Genomic DNA, 17,883 nt, shown 5'->3' with positions numbered 1-17,883 from the left:
GCTCGCCACCTGGAAGGTCAGCGGTCCCCGCGGGGAGCGGCCGCTGATGGCGGCGGGGCCGGGGAGGGGAAGTGAGCGAAGCGGAGTTTTCTTGGGAGAAAGTGGTGCCGTGCTCCGAACTGTGCCTGACCTTGGGTGGGCGCCTGGGGCCCGTGGGCGAGGTGCGTTGGTTTGTTTAGTGATCCTAAACCGCTACCTTTGTTGTCTTTTTTTTTGTTGTTGTTGTTTTATTTCTCTCAGGTCATTTTTCTTCACGGATTAGGAGATACCGGGTGTGTATTCTGATCTGTTACATACTCAGTAGCTATTATACTTTCAAATATAATCTGCGTATTTTAAACATGTGAGCTGTTAAAATTTACTTAAGTTTATTTTGCCCTTTACTGAATGCAGCGGCCAGCAACAGATAAAACTTCATGTGTCCTGCAATGATGGTGACAACTATTTACTTAAAATTTTCCACCAAGTCCTCAAAAACTTTACTCATCTAATTTGGTCTGAATATGATCTCTCTTTTGTTCTTGTGACAAATTTTGTAGAAAAAGAAGTCTGTGGTTTTCTGATCATTTGCTTTCCTGGGAGTGGGTTTCTGGTTATTCCTACGCTTGTTGAAATTTAGGGTTCTTTTTTATTCTAGACTTGTGGATTGTTGGTTTGCCAATAGGTGCAGTTAGTCCGTGGTTTCTTCATCAATATATGTTGTACTTGCACTAAAATCCAGACCCCTATGATTTATCTAAGCAAACTCCAAAGTAGTCGCCTAATGTCTACAGATTGCTGTCTGTGAATAAGGTCTTCAGACTCCAAGAAAACCCACCCAAATCAAATGTGAAATGGCCTGTTGCTTTGTTCCTGTTATTTCCATGTTTGAGGAGAAATGGAAAGAGTAGTAGGGAATTTCTGGGAGGCATTCTAGCTCTGGTGTGATGTTTCTGTTTGAAGCTTGTGTGTGCCCAGAAATAAGCATGCATTCATTAAAGGCATTGAATTAACAAGAGAGTGTTAAAGCCTTTTTAGTGGAAGACTTTAAATGAATTGGCACTTAGATACTGAAAATAAGTAGCATGAATGCTTTGTCTATTGTGCTCCCTTGTGGGCAAAATTACATAATATTTTTTAAGAACTTTTGTTACCTGGAGCTTGAATGTTCCCTCTCAGTTGAAACTTGCTATGTTTAAGATGTAATTTTTTCCAAAGAACTGACAAAACTTAGCTGTCAGAATTAAAACTTGCATAACCAGGGCATTTAGTAAGTTAAAAAAGAGTCAAGTCCATGCACTTGGCAGTATTCTACAAGTGGAGATTTTTGCTCTGATTTGTTGTGCTGACACAACGCCGTGTTTGCATTATCCCTCTTCCTTTCTGCTGCTAGAACGCAGCTGAGGCAGCAGTACTGCCTGCATCTTGGCACCAAATGTTCAGCAAGTGATTGCAGAATCTTTTGAGCTTTTGGAATTTGAGTCCTTGCAAACCAGGTTGATGTTGGTTTTGGCAAGGGGTGAAAAAGAGAGACTTGCTCTTTACATAAGTTGTATTCCTTAGACAAGGTGGCATTTCCATTTCAGTGTCGGAGCTAATGCACAGCTTCAATCTTGCAAATGCACTGAGCATACTGGAATGTCTGCATTTAACAAGACATGACACGTCTGTGGAAATACAGTGATATAGTTGTATTTCTTCTTCTAGTCTGCTGCAGATTAGATTAGATAGGCTGCCTTTGATGTACTGCTGTTTGGGGTTTTTTTAAATAAAACAGTAGTAGTGACCCAAAAAATTTTCTGAGGTGAATTTATTAACAATTTTATAACTTCCCTAGTTTAAACTGACCTGTTCCACTTCACATCAAGTTTTAAATTCATCACTTCAGTTTACCAAGTGTATTTCTCTTACTCTGGAATGTGTCTAACAGAAGTTATGTTCTTTTTCTCTCTTAGCTCCTGTATAAATGGCACTTAAAGACTGGTACATACTTGTCAAAATCTGAACAAAAGGTGCAACATAGAGAATTGTTCTAAGGAGCCTGCATTAATGTGCACATAATGTTGCTTTCCAAATTTGTCAAATTAGTCTTTATAGTAGGCTAAAAAGTGTTCCCAAATTCTTATGTAACTATTTTTTCTCAGTCATATTTCTCCTTTAGATTCTTATTTGACCTCCTGTGATACTGCAAATATCGTGCAAGTCATATTACCTGCAATTTGTTAATAATATATATAAAAAAACTGGTAAGAAGTAGGCTGAGATACACAGCCAGTGCTTCAAATGTCTGTGATACCAGTGTATTGGAAATGCCTTTAACTTTAGGTAACATACATTAACTTTTCAGGATGGTATTAAAACTAAACCAAACATGCATTTATGGCTGGTCTGCTGTTGGTCTGATTAGTTCAGCTGTGTCACTGATGAATTTGTTAAAGACGTTTCCTGCTTAGAACCAAATTTCCAGTGTCTAATTCAGTGGGTGAGTTAGGAATACTAAATGATGAGAAAAATCAGGAAATGCAGGTGCTATTGAGTGTTCTGGAAAGCCATGTGCAGGCACGTGCAGTGGTTCTGCATGGGTTCAGATTTGGGTCAAGGTCAGTTCCTATCTAGATGAGGCTTGGAGTGAGTCTTTACATTATGCTCTCCAGTGTTCTGGTTTGGAGGAAGCTCATTAACTCACCTGCTGTGCAGATCTTGTGTTGTTATGGACATTCATATACAGTATCTGCTTGAGATTAAAAAGCTGCTGCAATCTGGGGTGGTGTTCAGGACTGCCTGAATCCAAGAGCATTCAAGCTGAGCTGAAGTTAATAGGGCTGATTGATTAGGTGGGCTCCATGTGGAGGTAGCTTAGGTGTCAGTTTGCTACTGTCCCACATAGCAAATGTGGTTCACAGAGTGGCAAGTTGATTGTCAAAGAAGCTGTCTTAACTCTGCAGGAGCAGCACAGCAGCCTCTGAGCTGCCTGGAAGCAGGATACCTGTGTGCATCTGTTGTGGCACACAAATTAATAAAGCCAGACAGATACAGAGCAGGCTTTGCCTGGAGCCAAAGTGGTATTTCTGTAGCTGTGCCACAACTATGGCAGTCAAATTAGATCAAGTCTCCCTGACTGTATATATGTCACAAGCATTCAAGGGCTGAACAAACCTTCTAAGTGTCATATTACGTTCATAGCATACTGTGGTTGATGTAAACATTTTCTAGGCGTGTGTTTGTATTGATCTAATTCAGCATATTTCATGCTTGGTCTGTGCTGATACAGCAACACAGAAATAAGAGCTAAGCCACCACATAAATGCAATTGAATATATTTTTGTTAACAGGCACGGATGGTCAGAAGCACTTGCTGGTATCAAAAGCCCCCATGTGAAATACATTTGCCCACATGCGTAAGTTTGTAACTTTTCTTGTTTTACCTTTTACTGTAGAGTTGCATGTTAAGGCACTTGCAGCACTTGCACAGATTATGAAGTCAAATTGTATTTGGCTATCTCTGCATTTCATTTTTTATATAAAAGCGCACTCTAAAATAATGTTGATGCTATTAAATGTTTCTTGTTTTTAGGAACTGCTGTGTGATTTACTTTGGGGCAAAACTGCATTTTTATTTGTATTTTGGTTTTGTTACTAATTCAGATTGAAAACATATTTGGAAAGTTTTATGTGCAAAATAATATTTTGACTTTTTTTCGCTGGGTTGTTTGTTCCTTGCTCCCCCCCCACCCCCCCAGTCTTTAGTTAAAAGCAAGTTTGTCAAAGAATATTGGTTTTGTGTTTTACTTACCATTACACATAATTTGTATTAGGTATATTTACTTAAACTTATGTGTATCTGTATAGTAGATTGTAACTTGCTGTAGATTACAAAGAAATTTAAAGATTGACAAGTTATTGATATTTTCAGCAAATAAAGCAATTTGAGCTGTCTTTGTGCAATGTGAGAAGTTAAAGACTTCTAGGCATGGTCAGGTATCAGTAAATAAGGCAGTAAGATCTATCTAGTATTTACTTGGCGGTAGAAAAACTAATAACGTATAATCTTAATTTATTCAGATTGTTTTTTGCTCCAGCCGTCTTGGCAGACGTGGAGCAGAGATGATAGGGAGAAAAGGAAGCAATGTTTTGGTGCATTACTGAGCTGTGATTTAGTCATTTGTTTTACCACATGGCCAAGCTTTGCTGAGCCATTCAAAAGGAGCTTAGCAATATCTGCTGTTTTCTTTGCTTGCCCTTTGTCTTCTTTCAGTCCTTCCCTGCAGAATTTATGCTGCTCAGTTCCTACAGATTAAAACTAAAGCCAGATTTGATCCATGGCATGATCCATTGAAGCTGCCTTAGTATGGGTGAAAAGATGCCACACAGCAGCAGAGGGGTGGGAAGGAGTCCAGCAGTGAAGGCAGGCACTGCCTAAGCAGATTCAGCTGTTGACAGAAACATGTGTGGCCAGGCTCCACCACGTGCTGCATTTGGCTGCTGCCTGCTGATGCTGCTGTATAAGGTGCCATAATCCACTGAACATGTGTGTGGAACTGTGATAAATAACTCCTACTGAGAAATAACTAAATTATATATGTATATTAAAAATACCTGTATGGGATTTATGGACTCACACACACACATTTAAGGCAGCCCATTAATGTTTTGGTTGCTCTCCATAGAGAGTGGTAATTCAACCCTGAATATTAAATATGTTTGGGCTGGCAGGTTTCAACAGAGTTTCTTCAACAGATGCTGCAAAGCAGCTAATGTTAATTACTGCTTAAAAATAAGACAGAGTTAGGGGATATGTAATTTCATGACATTACTGCATCTGCATTATTGAATTTCAGTATATATCTTATGTCAGGAGTGTTCATTCTCATTTCTAGGCCAGTTATGCCAGTTTCTTTGAACATGAACATGTCTATGCCATCGTGGTAAGTATTTGTTCAAATGCAGATGGTTCTAATCAAATTATATCTGAGGGTATGAACTCATTGTTCTTAATTTAAAATCATGAACAACCTGAGTGTCTGGTTTTAATCACATGCAAGTGTAAAAACCTTTTTGCTTTAGTTCTGTTCTTATAAAAGTATTGTCATGAGTACACTGTAATTATTCTTTTGTACCTGTGGTAGTGGTTATTCCTCAGGACTAATCTGTGTATCTTAGAACAAAATCCCATTTTATTTTACAGGTATGGTCTGTAGTATGCATTGTGTCTGTATTCATAGTCAGTAGAAGCAGAGACTTGGAGTGGAAATATTATTGCTACTAGTGAGTAATATTTGGTGGGTCAGTAGGATATGTAGAAACTGTTCTTTAGAACATCCATTCTGAATAGAGAACAAGAAGAATATGGTAGATTTCAATGATCTTAAACCAGTCTTCGGTTTTGTTGGGTTTTGGGCTTTTTTTTCCCCCTTAAAGTAACTTGTGTTTGCTTTTCTTGTATTTCTTCAAACCATATTTTAATGTTTACACGCAGCAGAATTCCTGCTAATATTTTTGAAGCAAATATCACAACTGAGCTGCTTGATCTTCAGTAAGTTACAGAAAATGGCAAAACTCAGAAAAGCCTTGCTGGTTAGTCTTTTAAGCCACATTTGCAGATTGTCCCCTGTTTCTTGTAATCCATGGGTAGTTGGTACTAAACAATATGACAGCTAACATTTTTGTCTGGAAAACATCCAAATTTTACTATTTGTGTATTAAGGAAGTGGAATGGATGCTTTAATGAGTAATGCTCTTGTTGATGTTTTTGTAAGGTTTGATATCATTGGACTTTCTCCAGATTCACAGGAAGATGAAGCTGGGATCAAGCAGGCGGCAGAGAGTGGTATGCTTAGGAGTATTTTTTGTGTCTTAAAAGTACTTCTGGGTGTTCTTGAAAATGAGCTATCAATGTGAAACAGGTTTTCCAAAGACATTATTTCTGGGGAAAAGAATATGTGTATATGGTATTATCCCTGACCAAAGTTTAGCTAGATGAGTTGTTTATTGTTTGTTTGTTTTTTAACTTTGTCAGTAAGTAGAGTAACTCACCAATATAAACACTTCATGGTCTGAAATATGGGAACAAATGTAGGGTTTTTTTAAGAGCTTTTGGGTAGTGCAACAGGTTAGAGCTGTGTTAGCATTCAGTTGTGTTGCTTTTACTTGGAAGAGGATACCGTCTTCCCAGCACCGGGGCTTTTGTAAGACTTATTTGCTTGTTTTTCTCTTTGGAAATGATACAGTGGCACTGAAATTTCTGACTGTGCTCTAGATCTTTTGGTACTTTCAATGTATAGCAGCCTAGATTTTGCTTTCACTAACTTTCTGTTCATGCTAGGAAGAAGGCATCTTTCCTTGTCTGGGCTTTCTAGAGAATGGAGGGGATTTTAACTACTGGCCTTTATTTATGTTGCAGTTAAAGCACTCATAGATCAAGAAGTAAGAAACGGAATTCCTTCCAATCGAATTATTCTGGGAGGCTTTTCTCAGGTAAGGTATGGTTGGAAAGAACCATTGTCTTTTTTCTAGCAAAGTAACCTAGCTTTATTAGCTTGGAAACCCAGACACTTAACTTGAGATCAGCTGATGTTAGATGCCTCTAAAATTTTAAGGTGTCAATTTTCCTTTGCTTTAACAAATGAAGTTTTTTTGTTTTATGCAAAGAATTACTGTTCACTGTAATTCTTTGCATAAAAATTCATTTTACACATGAATATGCATGTGTAAAAAAGGTACTAAAACTAATAGTCTGTTTAAAATCTTTATGCACATAACCTACAAAGTTTTGCTTGAAAGTCTTGGTAGTATTTTTAATTGAATTTGGTAGGTATTTGGTGGTCTGGATTTATCTGGGAAATCTTTTCCTTCATACTTGTAAGGCATCTGTGGTAGGTAGGTTAGAGGATTAATTGGTTCGTATATCAACTCCCCAGTCTGCATGTAAATAAATTGAATACTAAAGTAGTGATAATACTGTTGTGAGTAATAGTCTGTTTGGGGTTTTTTGGACAGCTGTTAGTTACAGTAAATTTGCTGGCTTACTTCTGAATTGACTACATGGACTTGGAGGAGAGGAGAAAAAGCAAAACATATGTTGTAAATAAATACTGTTTTTAGTGTTGTCTCTAAAGAAGAATAGATTGGAATAAATAGAAAAAGACTTTTAAAGGAGAAATCAGAGATCTTGAAACACATTAAAAAGAACTTTACTGTCATTATTCTAATACTTATATCTTTATTTTAGGGGGGTGCTTTATCATTGTATACAGCTCTTACAACACATCAAAAATTAGCAGGCGTCATAGCCCTCAGCTGTTGGCTTCCTCTACGGGCCTCTTTTCCTCAGGTATTTGTTTCTTTCCTAAGATAATTTGGACTGGGAGAAGGAGTATATCTGAAGATGGCATCTCGTGCAGGAATTAGTGGCCATTGTTATTACCTGATGTTGACAGTTCTTTGATAACTTCGAAGTTTTTAAAATAGGGCCCTGAAATTTTAGATTTTGTTAAATAAGGAAAATGGAGAAACACTCAGTAGCAATTTCTGCTTAAAATGACACTACTAGAAAGTATAAAGGATATAACAAATTTTCCTTGAAGATTAATTTTCTGTCTGCCATTTGTTCCATCTGCAAGGCACTGTCTTAGAGACTGGATGTTTGAGCAAAGTTTCAGGTTTTTTACTTGGCTAGAAATCATGACTTTGTTATAAAACTTTTTGCCAAATTTTATTTTCAGGTCTTTGAGCTTAATGTGTTGTCAGGTACAGAGTTTACTTCATTAGAAGCTTGCAGACTATGTACTGTACTTTTTTCCCCTCACAATTCAATTTACTTTTCATGCCACAGGGTATAGTCCCATGGGATTATTTTATTTCAAAGGTGTTAGCCTTATCTCCACTTAGTGTTTCTTTCTTCTTTTCTCCTGTCTAATTCCACACCTCCCAGGGCCCTATCAGTGGTGTCAACAAGGATATTGCTGTTCTTCAATGCCATGGGGACTGTGACCCTCTGGTTCCTTTAATGTTTGGTTCCCTCACTGTTGAGAAGCTTAAAAGTATGATAAATCCAGCCAACGTAACCTTCAAGACTTACTCTGGCCTGATGCATAGTTCGTCTCTTGAGGTAATTTTCTTAATACCCTGTTTTAGCTGGGTATAGTTAATTCTTTTCCCTCAAAACATATTTATAGGCTTTGGGGAGGGGATTTAGTTTTTGTTAGTTTTGATCAGTTGGTTTTGGTTTGGTTTTGTTTTGTTTTTTTTTCCAATAACAAGTCCTTCCTGCTACTTATTTTGGTGAGTAACTGAATTCTGGGCTAAAAAAGCATCCAGAGCAAAAGTTCATGTGACTAGTGAGAACTTCCTCATAAGATAGTACTTTGGGACTAGGCAACTTGGTCTATAAAAGGCTCTTTTTCCCCAAATTTTTATTATTTCCTTAGTAAAAAGAGAAAACAACTTAACCTGAGTTAAAAGACAGATTCTCATAGCATAAATCCAAGATGGTATTTTGGAGAGAAGAATCCTGGGGGCTCTGTGGGTGGAGACATTGAAGGAATACGTAGGGAGGGCTGACACTATGGAAGAGGCAGCCTCATAACCTGTATTTATGGTTGTGGCTCAGCACAGAGCTGAGCTGGTGTAATAACTTCCTGCTGCCAGAAAGGGGTGGACTCCCTCTGCTTGTGACCTTGTGGCCCTCACTTCCTCCTTGTACCGACTCTGGGGCAGATGAGAAACTTCCTTGAACCATTTCAACTTGCTAAAACAGCAAAAGCTGCTGGCTCCAGTGTTTGCAGCTGTAGGGAGCTGGAGCATCAAAACTCACCTAAATTAAGTGATAGGAGCGAGAAATCAAAGAGGAGGCGAAGAGCAGATTTGCCACTTGTTGGCAGCAGTTAATTTATTTTAATAAATATTTGTTAATTTGGATTATTGCGTCTTGTGGGAAATGTACCTTTGAACAACCTCTTTGCAACATTTACAGAGTTGTATTGCATTTAGGCTGTAATATTGCTGAGTTGTTACACAAATGTATTAGTAATGTGTTGTTTCTTACAACAGTGACTTTAAAAAAATGTTAACACGGGTTAGTTTCTCAGTCTAGTTTGCTGCATTGATTTTCCTTAAGGAAGGAAACATGGTGAAAATGAAGCGGAATGGTTAGGAGGAGGAGTTGCTGGCTTTTCATGCTGCTACTAACTTGTAAAAGTTTAAAGTATACACCAAGCTATGGCCTTAGCTACATTGAAACCCTGTACATAGTCAGCCTGGTGCTGTCAAGATCACTTGATGATTAATATGTATCTTGCCGGTTCAACTTCAGAGAGAAAGAAAAAGTAGTCTTTGCTTTTTTTCTTGTATTTTAGCTTCTTCTGCATGCATAGTGCCTTGAAGTTATCAGCCTTGACTTGTGTGCAGAGTGGTAATCAAGTAACTAATTGCTCAGTATTTCTAGCCCAGCTGCTCATTATAACTGAAATGTTAAAGCATGATTTAGTGTAGCTGATTATGTAGTAGTAGAGAACTTCAACTAATGCATACTTTTATTTCTAAACAGGAAATGATGGATGTAAAACAGTTCATAGACAAACATCTACCTCGCGTAGACTGAACTTATCTGTGAGAAGCCTTCTACATAAATACACCAGCATCAATTGTGGTAGAGTGTTCAATCTTTTCATATGCCTGATAAGAAACATTATTTCTATACCTGCAGTGTTACTACTGTGTTGCAAATTTATACTTACAATGAAGATTAAATAATACACATGTACAAGAAATGATAATCTTTTTAGTATTCATCACCCAGTGGTGGGAAGGATACGAATGAGGGAACTAGGTAACAATGACAGAATGTGACTGTTTCAAGATGTCTGATTTTTTTTTTCTTGATTGCAGAATTTTAAACTATTTGTACAAATAATAAAAAACTAAATTTAAGTGAGCAACATAGATGTGACCACTTTAGTTTTACTTGAGACGTGATTTGTTCTTAATACTCATTGAAAACATATGAAAACATTTATTTTATGTAATGAATGCATAAAGAACACGACCTAAAACACAGTGGGCATAAAGTACAGAACATGTAATGTAGTGGGCATATAATGGTAGAATAAATGCTACCAAGGATAAAGCTTTAAGGATTATATGTTAATTGTTTAACAGATAAGGAGGGTTGTTCTATAATGACTAGAAGTCAGCAAAGGTATTTCTTACATTTAAACCACCTCAATTTTAAACTGTTTATATAGGTAAATACTGTGGAAATTCTAAAGGGACTCATTCCTTATTAGACTGTTGTTTGTCACTTATTGTCTTTTTTCTTTTAAACTCATTGCAAATGTTGACTTGGAACAGAATTCTGAAGAAGTGCATAGGATTGATTCGAGTTTCATTAAAGAATTCTTGTTTTCGTACTGTATATTCATCTTTTATTTTAGTTGTTGTAGTTTTCATTTGTTTGTGTTTCACATGAACTACAGGATATAGTTTTGAGTTTTTTCTGTCTGCTTTGGAGTAAATAACTGAAAATAGTGCAGCTGCATAGTTCTGTGTATTGTTGAACTCTCATCTGTAAAACACACATCAACTTATTTGAATTATTTTTTACTAGAAATATAAGTGCAATTGGGATATAACTTAGGTAGATTTTAAATTGATGCTTTTAGATGATACCAAATAATACTTTCTCTTATTACATGTTGAGACTTGATTTTTTTTTTTTCTGAATAGGAACAAAGCATTTTATTTTCAGATCTATCCTTCTGAATTTCCCTTGATCAGTATAGCCTAGGAATATGAAGACCTACCCTGGAAAAAAAAATTAAATTTACAAGATACAGAATGTTTCTTCTTTCAGAAGCTTAAAATCATAGAATGCACTGATTTACAGGAGTTGATGCACACTCAATAGCTTTTTTCAGTTAAGAGCTATAATTTACTGCTGGAGACAGCTGTTCTGTAGCGTTCAGAGCCTGTCACCACACTAGGAGTGTTTAAAATAATGCACTACACTTTTTACTGCATAATATGCTGCATAACAATGTTTTATCCTATAATATGCTTTCAGTCAAAGAATATTTCTATTTTGGATGTATCTGTCATGTCAGCACTGTGTTTCACACCTGCATTTAAGGTACTTTTCCTCTCCCAGGGATCCTCTTACGGTGTATGTGGATTTACATCAGGCATCACCAGTACAAATACATACAGGAGGAATTGCACCTTTATATTTCTCCTTTAACATTGCTGCTGCCAGAGATCTGACCTGTTTACCTAGTCTGAGTTACCAGTTTTCAGTGCTTTTTTTTTTAATGTGTTGCACTTCATTTTTAGCAAGCTGCTTTTCTAATCCAGTTTCTCTGGGTTATTAAACATCTCTTAACATGTAAAATTGAAAAGGAGTTTTTTTTCCTAAATGGTAATTAAACAGTTTTAGATATTCCATCTGTGTAGTTAAGAGGGCATTTTTATTAACTTTGAAGTTTAATTAGACATTTCTCTCAGTCACTCTCTTCTATAGATTGGCCAATTTGTCTTTCAGTTAATTTAGTTCACAGAAGAAACAATAATATTCTTATTGTAGTTGTGCCAAAGTTCTCTTGAGAAAACATTATGTCCTATCTTGGATTCATTTCCAAATTGTATTAGCTGATTTTGCAATTCTGCTGAATTGCTGTCTTGGTGAGCAAACTATATGTTATTTCTCTTAGTCTTTAGATTTATCTTCATTCCCCTGTTGTCTAAACAATTCCCTGAGTATTGGTGTGTTTCCAAAGTTCTCGCACAAGCTTCTAATTTTTCCTTTATTATTTTCATGTTCTGTTTGTAGATTTGTCGATAACGCTGTTCATCTGTCTTAACTTCTAATTGACTGTGTGCTCATTTCACATATTTTTCCTTTGGCAGGAATTAGTTTAAAAAAGTATTTCTAAGGTGTTAAAATGAGATCTGCCCTAGCTTCATTCTGTGTTAGCCTCATAACACTTTCTTCAGTTTGGTGAACTGTGTTTACAGCTTGTGGTCACTTTCTAGTACTTAGACACTCTAATCCAAGTCAGCTTCAACTGTCACTGTCATGATGCTTTCAGATGTTTTTCTAGAAATGGTTTTTATGTGTTAACTTTGTTCAAATATTCAGCTATCATAACAAGATTCTTTTTCATATTGTTGTTTTGCTGCTTGCTTTATCTACAATGAGCTGTGTTACCAAAGTAAATATAAGTAAATGTTTTGACTTACTTGGAATTTCTGTATTCTAGGAAGAATTCTCCTCATTATTTTTTTCTTCAGGAGTGTATGTTTATATTGTAGTTGGGGGTTCTTAAAGAGCCCAGAAGCTAGAGGAAACTTCAAGTCTGTCTCCTCCCATATTACACTGTGTATGTTGAGCTCCTGTCTTTTGTAACTTCCCAGCTGGTTTAAAAGCTTTGTGTATGATCTTGAAGCTGAACTTCTTCACCACCTGAAGTGATTTGATGCTGGGATTGTTGTTATAATGCGTGTATTTGAGGCTGAATAATAGCTCAGTCTGATGGGGGAGTTTTCATAGTATTCTATTAAAATGGAGAAGTTGGACTGTCAGTGTTCTAAATATGAATGTCCTGTCCTCAAAAACTAAAATTTGAAACTGTCCAATAATGTCTATTTTTTGTAATGTTAGACTTTCCACCAAAGGAGATGATGTCTATAAAACATGTGAAAGCATTGATAAGAAAATACCTTGCTTGCAGATCAGTTTGTTTCAATGGGTATCTAACTCCCTAATGTATTCTTAATTTCAAAATGGTACTTAAATTTAACTGCAGTTTTGTACTGTCAGAAGTTGACTTCTTGTTAGACTGTGTTGCCCACTTTTCAATAAACATGTTGAATTACATATTATATGCCAAATTTTCCAGCTATTCTTGAGGTAAAACTGTACTGGGGTCCAGACTGTGATGAGGGCTGTATGATTCATCCTATCTTGTATAATTACAACACAGTAGATTGATAAAAGTACTGTACACTGTAAAACTGGTATTAGAACTATTAATTAAAACATGTTCTCTCTAATGGAGTATTCTGCACTTCATTGAAATCATGTGGATGCGTCTTTTATGTAGAGGTGCTATTTGGATTGATGGATGTGACTGAGGGCAAACTGTAAGATGTTAACAAAGCCATGTGTACAAGGCCTGTGTCTCTTGAATTTTATAAACAAGTGCTGAATGCTTACTCCTTGTGTTAAGAAGTATAAGTCATTTATATTTAATATAAACAGCTAAGATGTAATTTATTTTACTGATTTTGTTTATGATAAGAAATCTTAACTTTGGAAATTATTTCTGTAGTAGGGAAAATGTAAAACCTTTCCATTTTTAATCATTGTGAAATAAATTTCGATCAGCATTTGGGCAAGTATTAAAGACTTTTTCAATGCTTACCTGAAGGAAGTTGAGCTTTTACATGCTGTGAAACAGGCACGCTGGAGGCTCCTTGCAAATATATTGCATGGTAATATATGCATACAGAAGAACAATGATTTGTAGTTACTGGAAAGAAATGAAAATCACTTACCAAGTTATGTTTTGCTACTTTGTTGAAAGAATCCTAAGTATGATTGGAAGGTGGTTTTCATATTCTGGGTTAATTTTATTTTAACTTGTTTTCTTGGAATTTGCAATAACTTTGAAAGATAGAAGAAATTAAGGTATTTTCCAGCAGAGTTATTCTAGGGCGCTGAAGAGCCAAAGTCTTCTCTGTATTGCTACACCTTTCTCTGGGGGTTTTGTGTTGTTGGAAAGGCTTTGAAGTTGATTAAGGTTTGGCATACACACCACTTAACAGATTTGTTAAAGAAACAATTTTCAGGTCGGGGTTACCTGTGCTATTTAATTTAATACTTGAGGGTGAACAGTGCTATACATAATGCAGGGCACTCTAGAGAAAATGTGGGATTATCTGGGAAGAGAGGGAGTGGGGTGTGCATGTGGTAAGGGCAGACTTCCCCCCTCAAGCAGCTTAAAGCAACTAAAAGGCCGCTTGGCTCCACAGGCTGCAGTGTCTAAAGTCAGCGTGGAGTACAGCGAGGAATTCCATGAATGTGTGGGAATGCATGATAGATGAAGTGCTCTATGTTAAGATGTTGTGGCACATCAAGAGTCTAAGAATAGCTAGTAACAATAAAGATGCAATATTACACAGGGTAATCTGCCAGTTTATATTTCATGAAAAACATTTTGAGTGATGCTCAGTTTCTATTTACTTTCAGCCCTGGCATCCCTGATAAGGTAATTGTGAGGAGAAACATTGCCTGAAACTAGCATAGTAAAAAACCCCCAAGCAACACAATGTAATATTGTATTAAACTTTATCAGATATAATATGAGAACAGTGGTGTAAGTGAAGAACATGACTCAAGAAGTTTTCAGAATGTCTGTTGGTTAAATTGCAAATGTGATTCTTTGAAGATTAATAGCTGTAGAACAGATTCCCCCTTCCTGCCCCCCACCTCCTTTTTCTTCCTTTTCATCGCTTGCCACTCTCATTTTACCACCATTTGCTTTTGGGATAACAGGTTTTATTAATTCTCTTTGAGTTGAATGAGTGCCTTTCATATAGCTGATTAAAGTTGATTTAAACAAAGTACTTGTATAATTTAATGGACATCCACAAAGTGAACCAGTAGATAATGTTTTTCTTTTAGGACCAATTGCTAGAAAAGAGCAACCCATTGCATCCTTTTTTATCTGCAAAACTTAAAAGTTTCCAGCTGGTTTGCTGAGGTGTAGTGAACTTGCTTCAGGCATCTAAGTGGGAGGTTTAGCTTATGTGGAGAAACTAGACTTCCCTTGTTTAGGGTTTGTTTTAAGGAGCTACTTCTACTTCTCTGTATTAGCAGATGGAGTCTGAATGTTCCTTGGTTGTGAATACAACCGAACTCTTAAAGTAGTTTGTGCTTGAAATAATTTGCTCCTCTGCAAAGGTTGGGGACCACTTGGCTGATTCAGCCCTGTTGAGATTCTGTTTTGGAAGATCTAAGATGTTGCACTCACGGCTCAAATAAAGAGTTAATAGCCATAACGTGACTCCATAAAACCTTTTGTAATGCTGTGAATGTTATATTTTGCACAGTTGTGTTAATACCTGATTAGAGGAGCTTTTTCCATACAGAATATCATTCCTGAAAATGTAGGCTTTAAAGTGCCTTGATAGCAGTTCAGAGATCCTTTACTACAAATTCTGTTGTAGTAAAACGTGCTACTGTTGCCCCTCATGGCCCAAATTTCTGAAGGTGCTGTCTCATGTCAAATGAGACTAGTCAGTAAAAATCATTATTTCATACATGCACCCTTTTAGGAGAGTCATCTCTACCTGCTAAGTCTTAGTATTGTAGAAGGTCCCATGGTCCAGCAAATGACAGGCTCTTGGGAGTTGGATACAGGCTTTCTACATGAGCAGGTGTGCAATACCCTTTAGAAAATGTTGCAAAGGAATGGTGAGGATGTGCCATAACAGGTAAGTGCAGGGCAACAAACAGTGTGTTATTTCTTCTTTCTAATGGGTTAATTTAGGAGAAAGATGCTAAACAGAAAGGAAAAGGTCAGGTAGGTCACTTTTCCCTGTTCTACTCTTCCTTGGACTTGCAGTGACGTGTTCTAGAAGAGATTGGTGCTGTATAAAGCTGCTTGATTTAGAACCAGCTAAAAGAGAGCAACCATGTGGAGTGCTATGTGTTTCTTTTCAATAAAGACTTGCTGTCCCAAGGTTGATAGAGCAGCTGATGTAAAGAATCTGGTTTGCACTGGTTCAGTTAATTGATACCATTCTGGTATTGTAGCATACAATATCAATAATGTATTATGTTTTCTTTTAATGCATCTACTCGCAAAAAAAAAAAAAAGGATAAGGATTGTTCTTTGAATTCCCTACTGAAATATTTCTCTGATGCTACTTTTTAAAGATTATATGTTAAATAAGTGTAGTGTGCTTTGCCTTTTATAAGGGTTGTGATGGGATTTAATTTACGGTTGTCAGTTTCTCACCTGATACATTTTGGATGCTAATAGATTTCATCTGCATTTTGAACTCTTTCCATGCATTTCCAATGAAGTCGATGTTGAATTGTATTTTTAAAAGAAATTCTAGAAAAGTCTGGGTGACTATTCCAGAGCTTAAATACCTTTAAACTAACCAAACTGACTGATTCGAGATTTCTAGTTTTGTGATTGTGTTGTCCCTGACCTAACTTGCACCTACTGTAGAACCTGTACAAGCTTGTTAATCCTGTAGTGTAGCAATAGCTCTGAGCTGCCATCACCCAGTGCGTCGCTCTTATCATTGATGTGATTGTGGGCAAAAATGATGCTAAACTTCATTTGAGGTTAGCATCAGGTTAAATTCTGGTGTTTGATTATTACAGGTATTAGGTAACTAAATCTAGATAAAATGAAATTAAACCTGAACTGGCACGATCCCTTAAATATTGTGACAAGCAGCATTATTTTATTTTTGTCTCCCCAAAAATCTGCTCCTGAATGAAAAGGTATTATTTTCCTTAAAAAATAATTTCTTTGTTCTTGTGGGGTTTTTTTGCCCCCTGTTGGGCAGAATAAATAAAAAAGCTGCAGACAAGGTTTCTGTATGCTTGTCCAGTTCATAGCCCAGATCTAACCTGGGGGAAGATCCTGTATAGGTCCCAAATAATTTTAATTGCTTCTAATATGTCTGTTTCTCTGCAGGCCTTACAGCTGACAATTGTGTGCATTGAGCAGGGTGTAGCAGTGCCCAAAACCCACCTGTCTTTATTTGGCTTCAAAACACAGGACAGTCTTGCGGCCCAATGCATTACAGACAAGTGTATTGACACTTCTTGCATGATGGCTTCCTTGAGTGTTGTTCAAGGAAAGGCCTGCCTTGCCTATTCTCCAAAAGGTACATATTTTGCAGTCCTCAGTTCACAACTGGGGCATCCACAGCATTCGACTGCTTACTAATAATGCATTTATTAGTATAAGCACCCTCCTGGATCTCAGGAAGGAATAATGTTTCTGTAACCTTCAGATGTGCCTACTGTTTTTGTGAAGTAGACACTCCTGTTTATGGCAAAAATGGTTTCACGATGCTGTTCTCGACTAAAACTCGCAGTAACGTGGCATCTAGCTCAGTTGATGAACAGAATTCCATTAGTAATGATGTGTAAATGTCAATCTTTAGAAATGTGATATGTCCCATTGGAACACACAAGATTTAGACTAGATCTAAGAAGCACGGTGGCACCTCGCAGTGTGATGCTTGGCCAATGCCAAAGTTTGTCTCCTGCTCTGTTGTACTGACTCGGAACTTGTATCTTCCAAACTGACTCTGAAGTTGCGATTTGAAACCCTCATTCCATTTAATATAAAAGTAACCCTTAGGCTTCTTAAAAAAAAACCAAAAAAAACCCCGAAACCTCGAAACGTTTATATATATATATAAACCTTTTCTGTTAGAGGGGAGAGGGGCTTTTCCCCATCCCTTTGACGCTAATAAAAATCAAGTTCATTATTTTCATGTTCTGAGCCTCCTGCCAGCCGAAGAAAAGCTCGGTCGAAGGAAGGGGATTCCGGGCGACGTAGTTCGCGCTGTGTTAGCGCGGTACAAACAGGGGCAGCGTTAGCAGCACTGCTGAGAGAGGGAGAGGGTAAGAGGTTCACAGAATCGCAGAAGATCTGACTTAGAAGGGATCCACAAGGATCATGGAGTCCAACTCCTGGCCCCGCACCGAGCACCCCAAGAATCACACCATGGGACTGACGAGCGTTGTCCATACGCTTCTTGCACTCGCTCAGACTTGGTGCAGTGCCCAGCGAAGGTTGTCAGAAGTCATACACCTGACTGTACTTTTGCTGGGTTTGGGGCTTTTTCGGGGGGAGCGCGCTGCCAGAACGGCCG

At 37.3% G+C, this 17,883-nt stretch overlaps 1 protein-coding gene across 2 annotated transcripts; it reads left to right on the top strand.

The window, feature by feature from the left end:
• The first annotated feature begins 50 nt into the window (after positions 1 to 50).
• LYPLA1 (lysophospholipase I) lies at positions 51 to 13,359 on the top strand. Of its 2 annotated transcripts, none has more exons than XM_017727460.1 (8): positions 51 to 161; positions 3,312 to 3,377; positions 4,857 to 4,904; positions 5,736 to 5,806; positions 6,380 to 6,453; positions 7,208 to 7,309; positions 7,910 to 8,086; positions 9,524 to 13,359. In XM_017727460.1, the coding sequence occupies exons 3-8, from the start codon at positions 4,864 to 4,866 to the stop codon at positions 9,575 to 9,577; spliced, it is 519 nt and encodes a 172-aa protein (XP_017582949.1). In that variant the 5' UTR covers positions 51 to 161; positions 3,312 to 3,377; positions 4,857 to 4,863; the 3' UTR covers positions 9,578 to 13,359. The 2 variants fall into 2 exon arrangements, with proteins under 2 accessions (XP_017582949.1, XP_017582950.1); XM_017727461.1 differs by lacking the exon at positions 51 to 161 and adding an exon at positions 171 to 272.
• The last annotated feature ends 4,524 nt before the right edge of the window (positions 13,360 to 17,883 follow it).

This window comes from Corvus brachyrhynchos, unplaced genomic scaffold (genome assembly GCF_000691975.1).
Source record: "Corvus brachyrhynchos isolate BGI_N302 unplaced genomic scaffold, ASM69197v1 scaffold60, whole genome shotgun sequence".
Taxonomy (NCBI): Eukaryota; Metazoa; Chordata; class Aves; order Passeriformes; family Corvidae; genus Corvus; species Corvus brachyrhynchos.
The sequence above is the reverse complement of the archived record's forward strand: the minus strand, read 5'-3'. Positions and strand labels throughout refer to the sequence as shown.

Excerpts from the sequence above, each read along its gene's own strand:
- LYPLA1 (XM_017727460.1), top strand. The coding sequence starts at position 4,864 with ATGCCAGTTTCTTTGAACATGAACATGTCTATGCCATCGTG. Across the intron at positions 4,905-5,735 it reads AACATGTCTATGCCATCGTG|GTTTGATATCATTGGACTTT; the intron begins GTAAGTATTTGT and ends TGTTTTTGTAAG. Across the intron at positions 5,807-6,379 it reads CAAGCAGGCGGCAGAGAGTG|TTAAAGCACTCATAGATCAA; the intron begins GTATGCTTAGGA and ends TTTATGTTGCAG.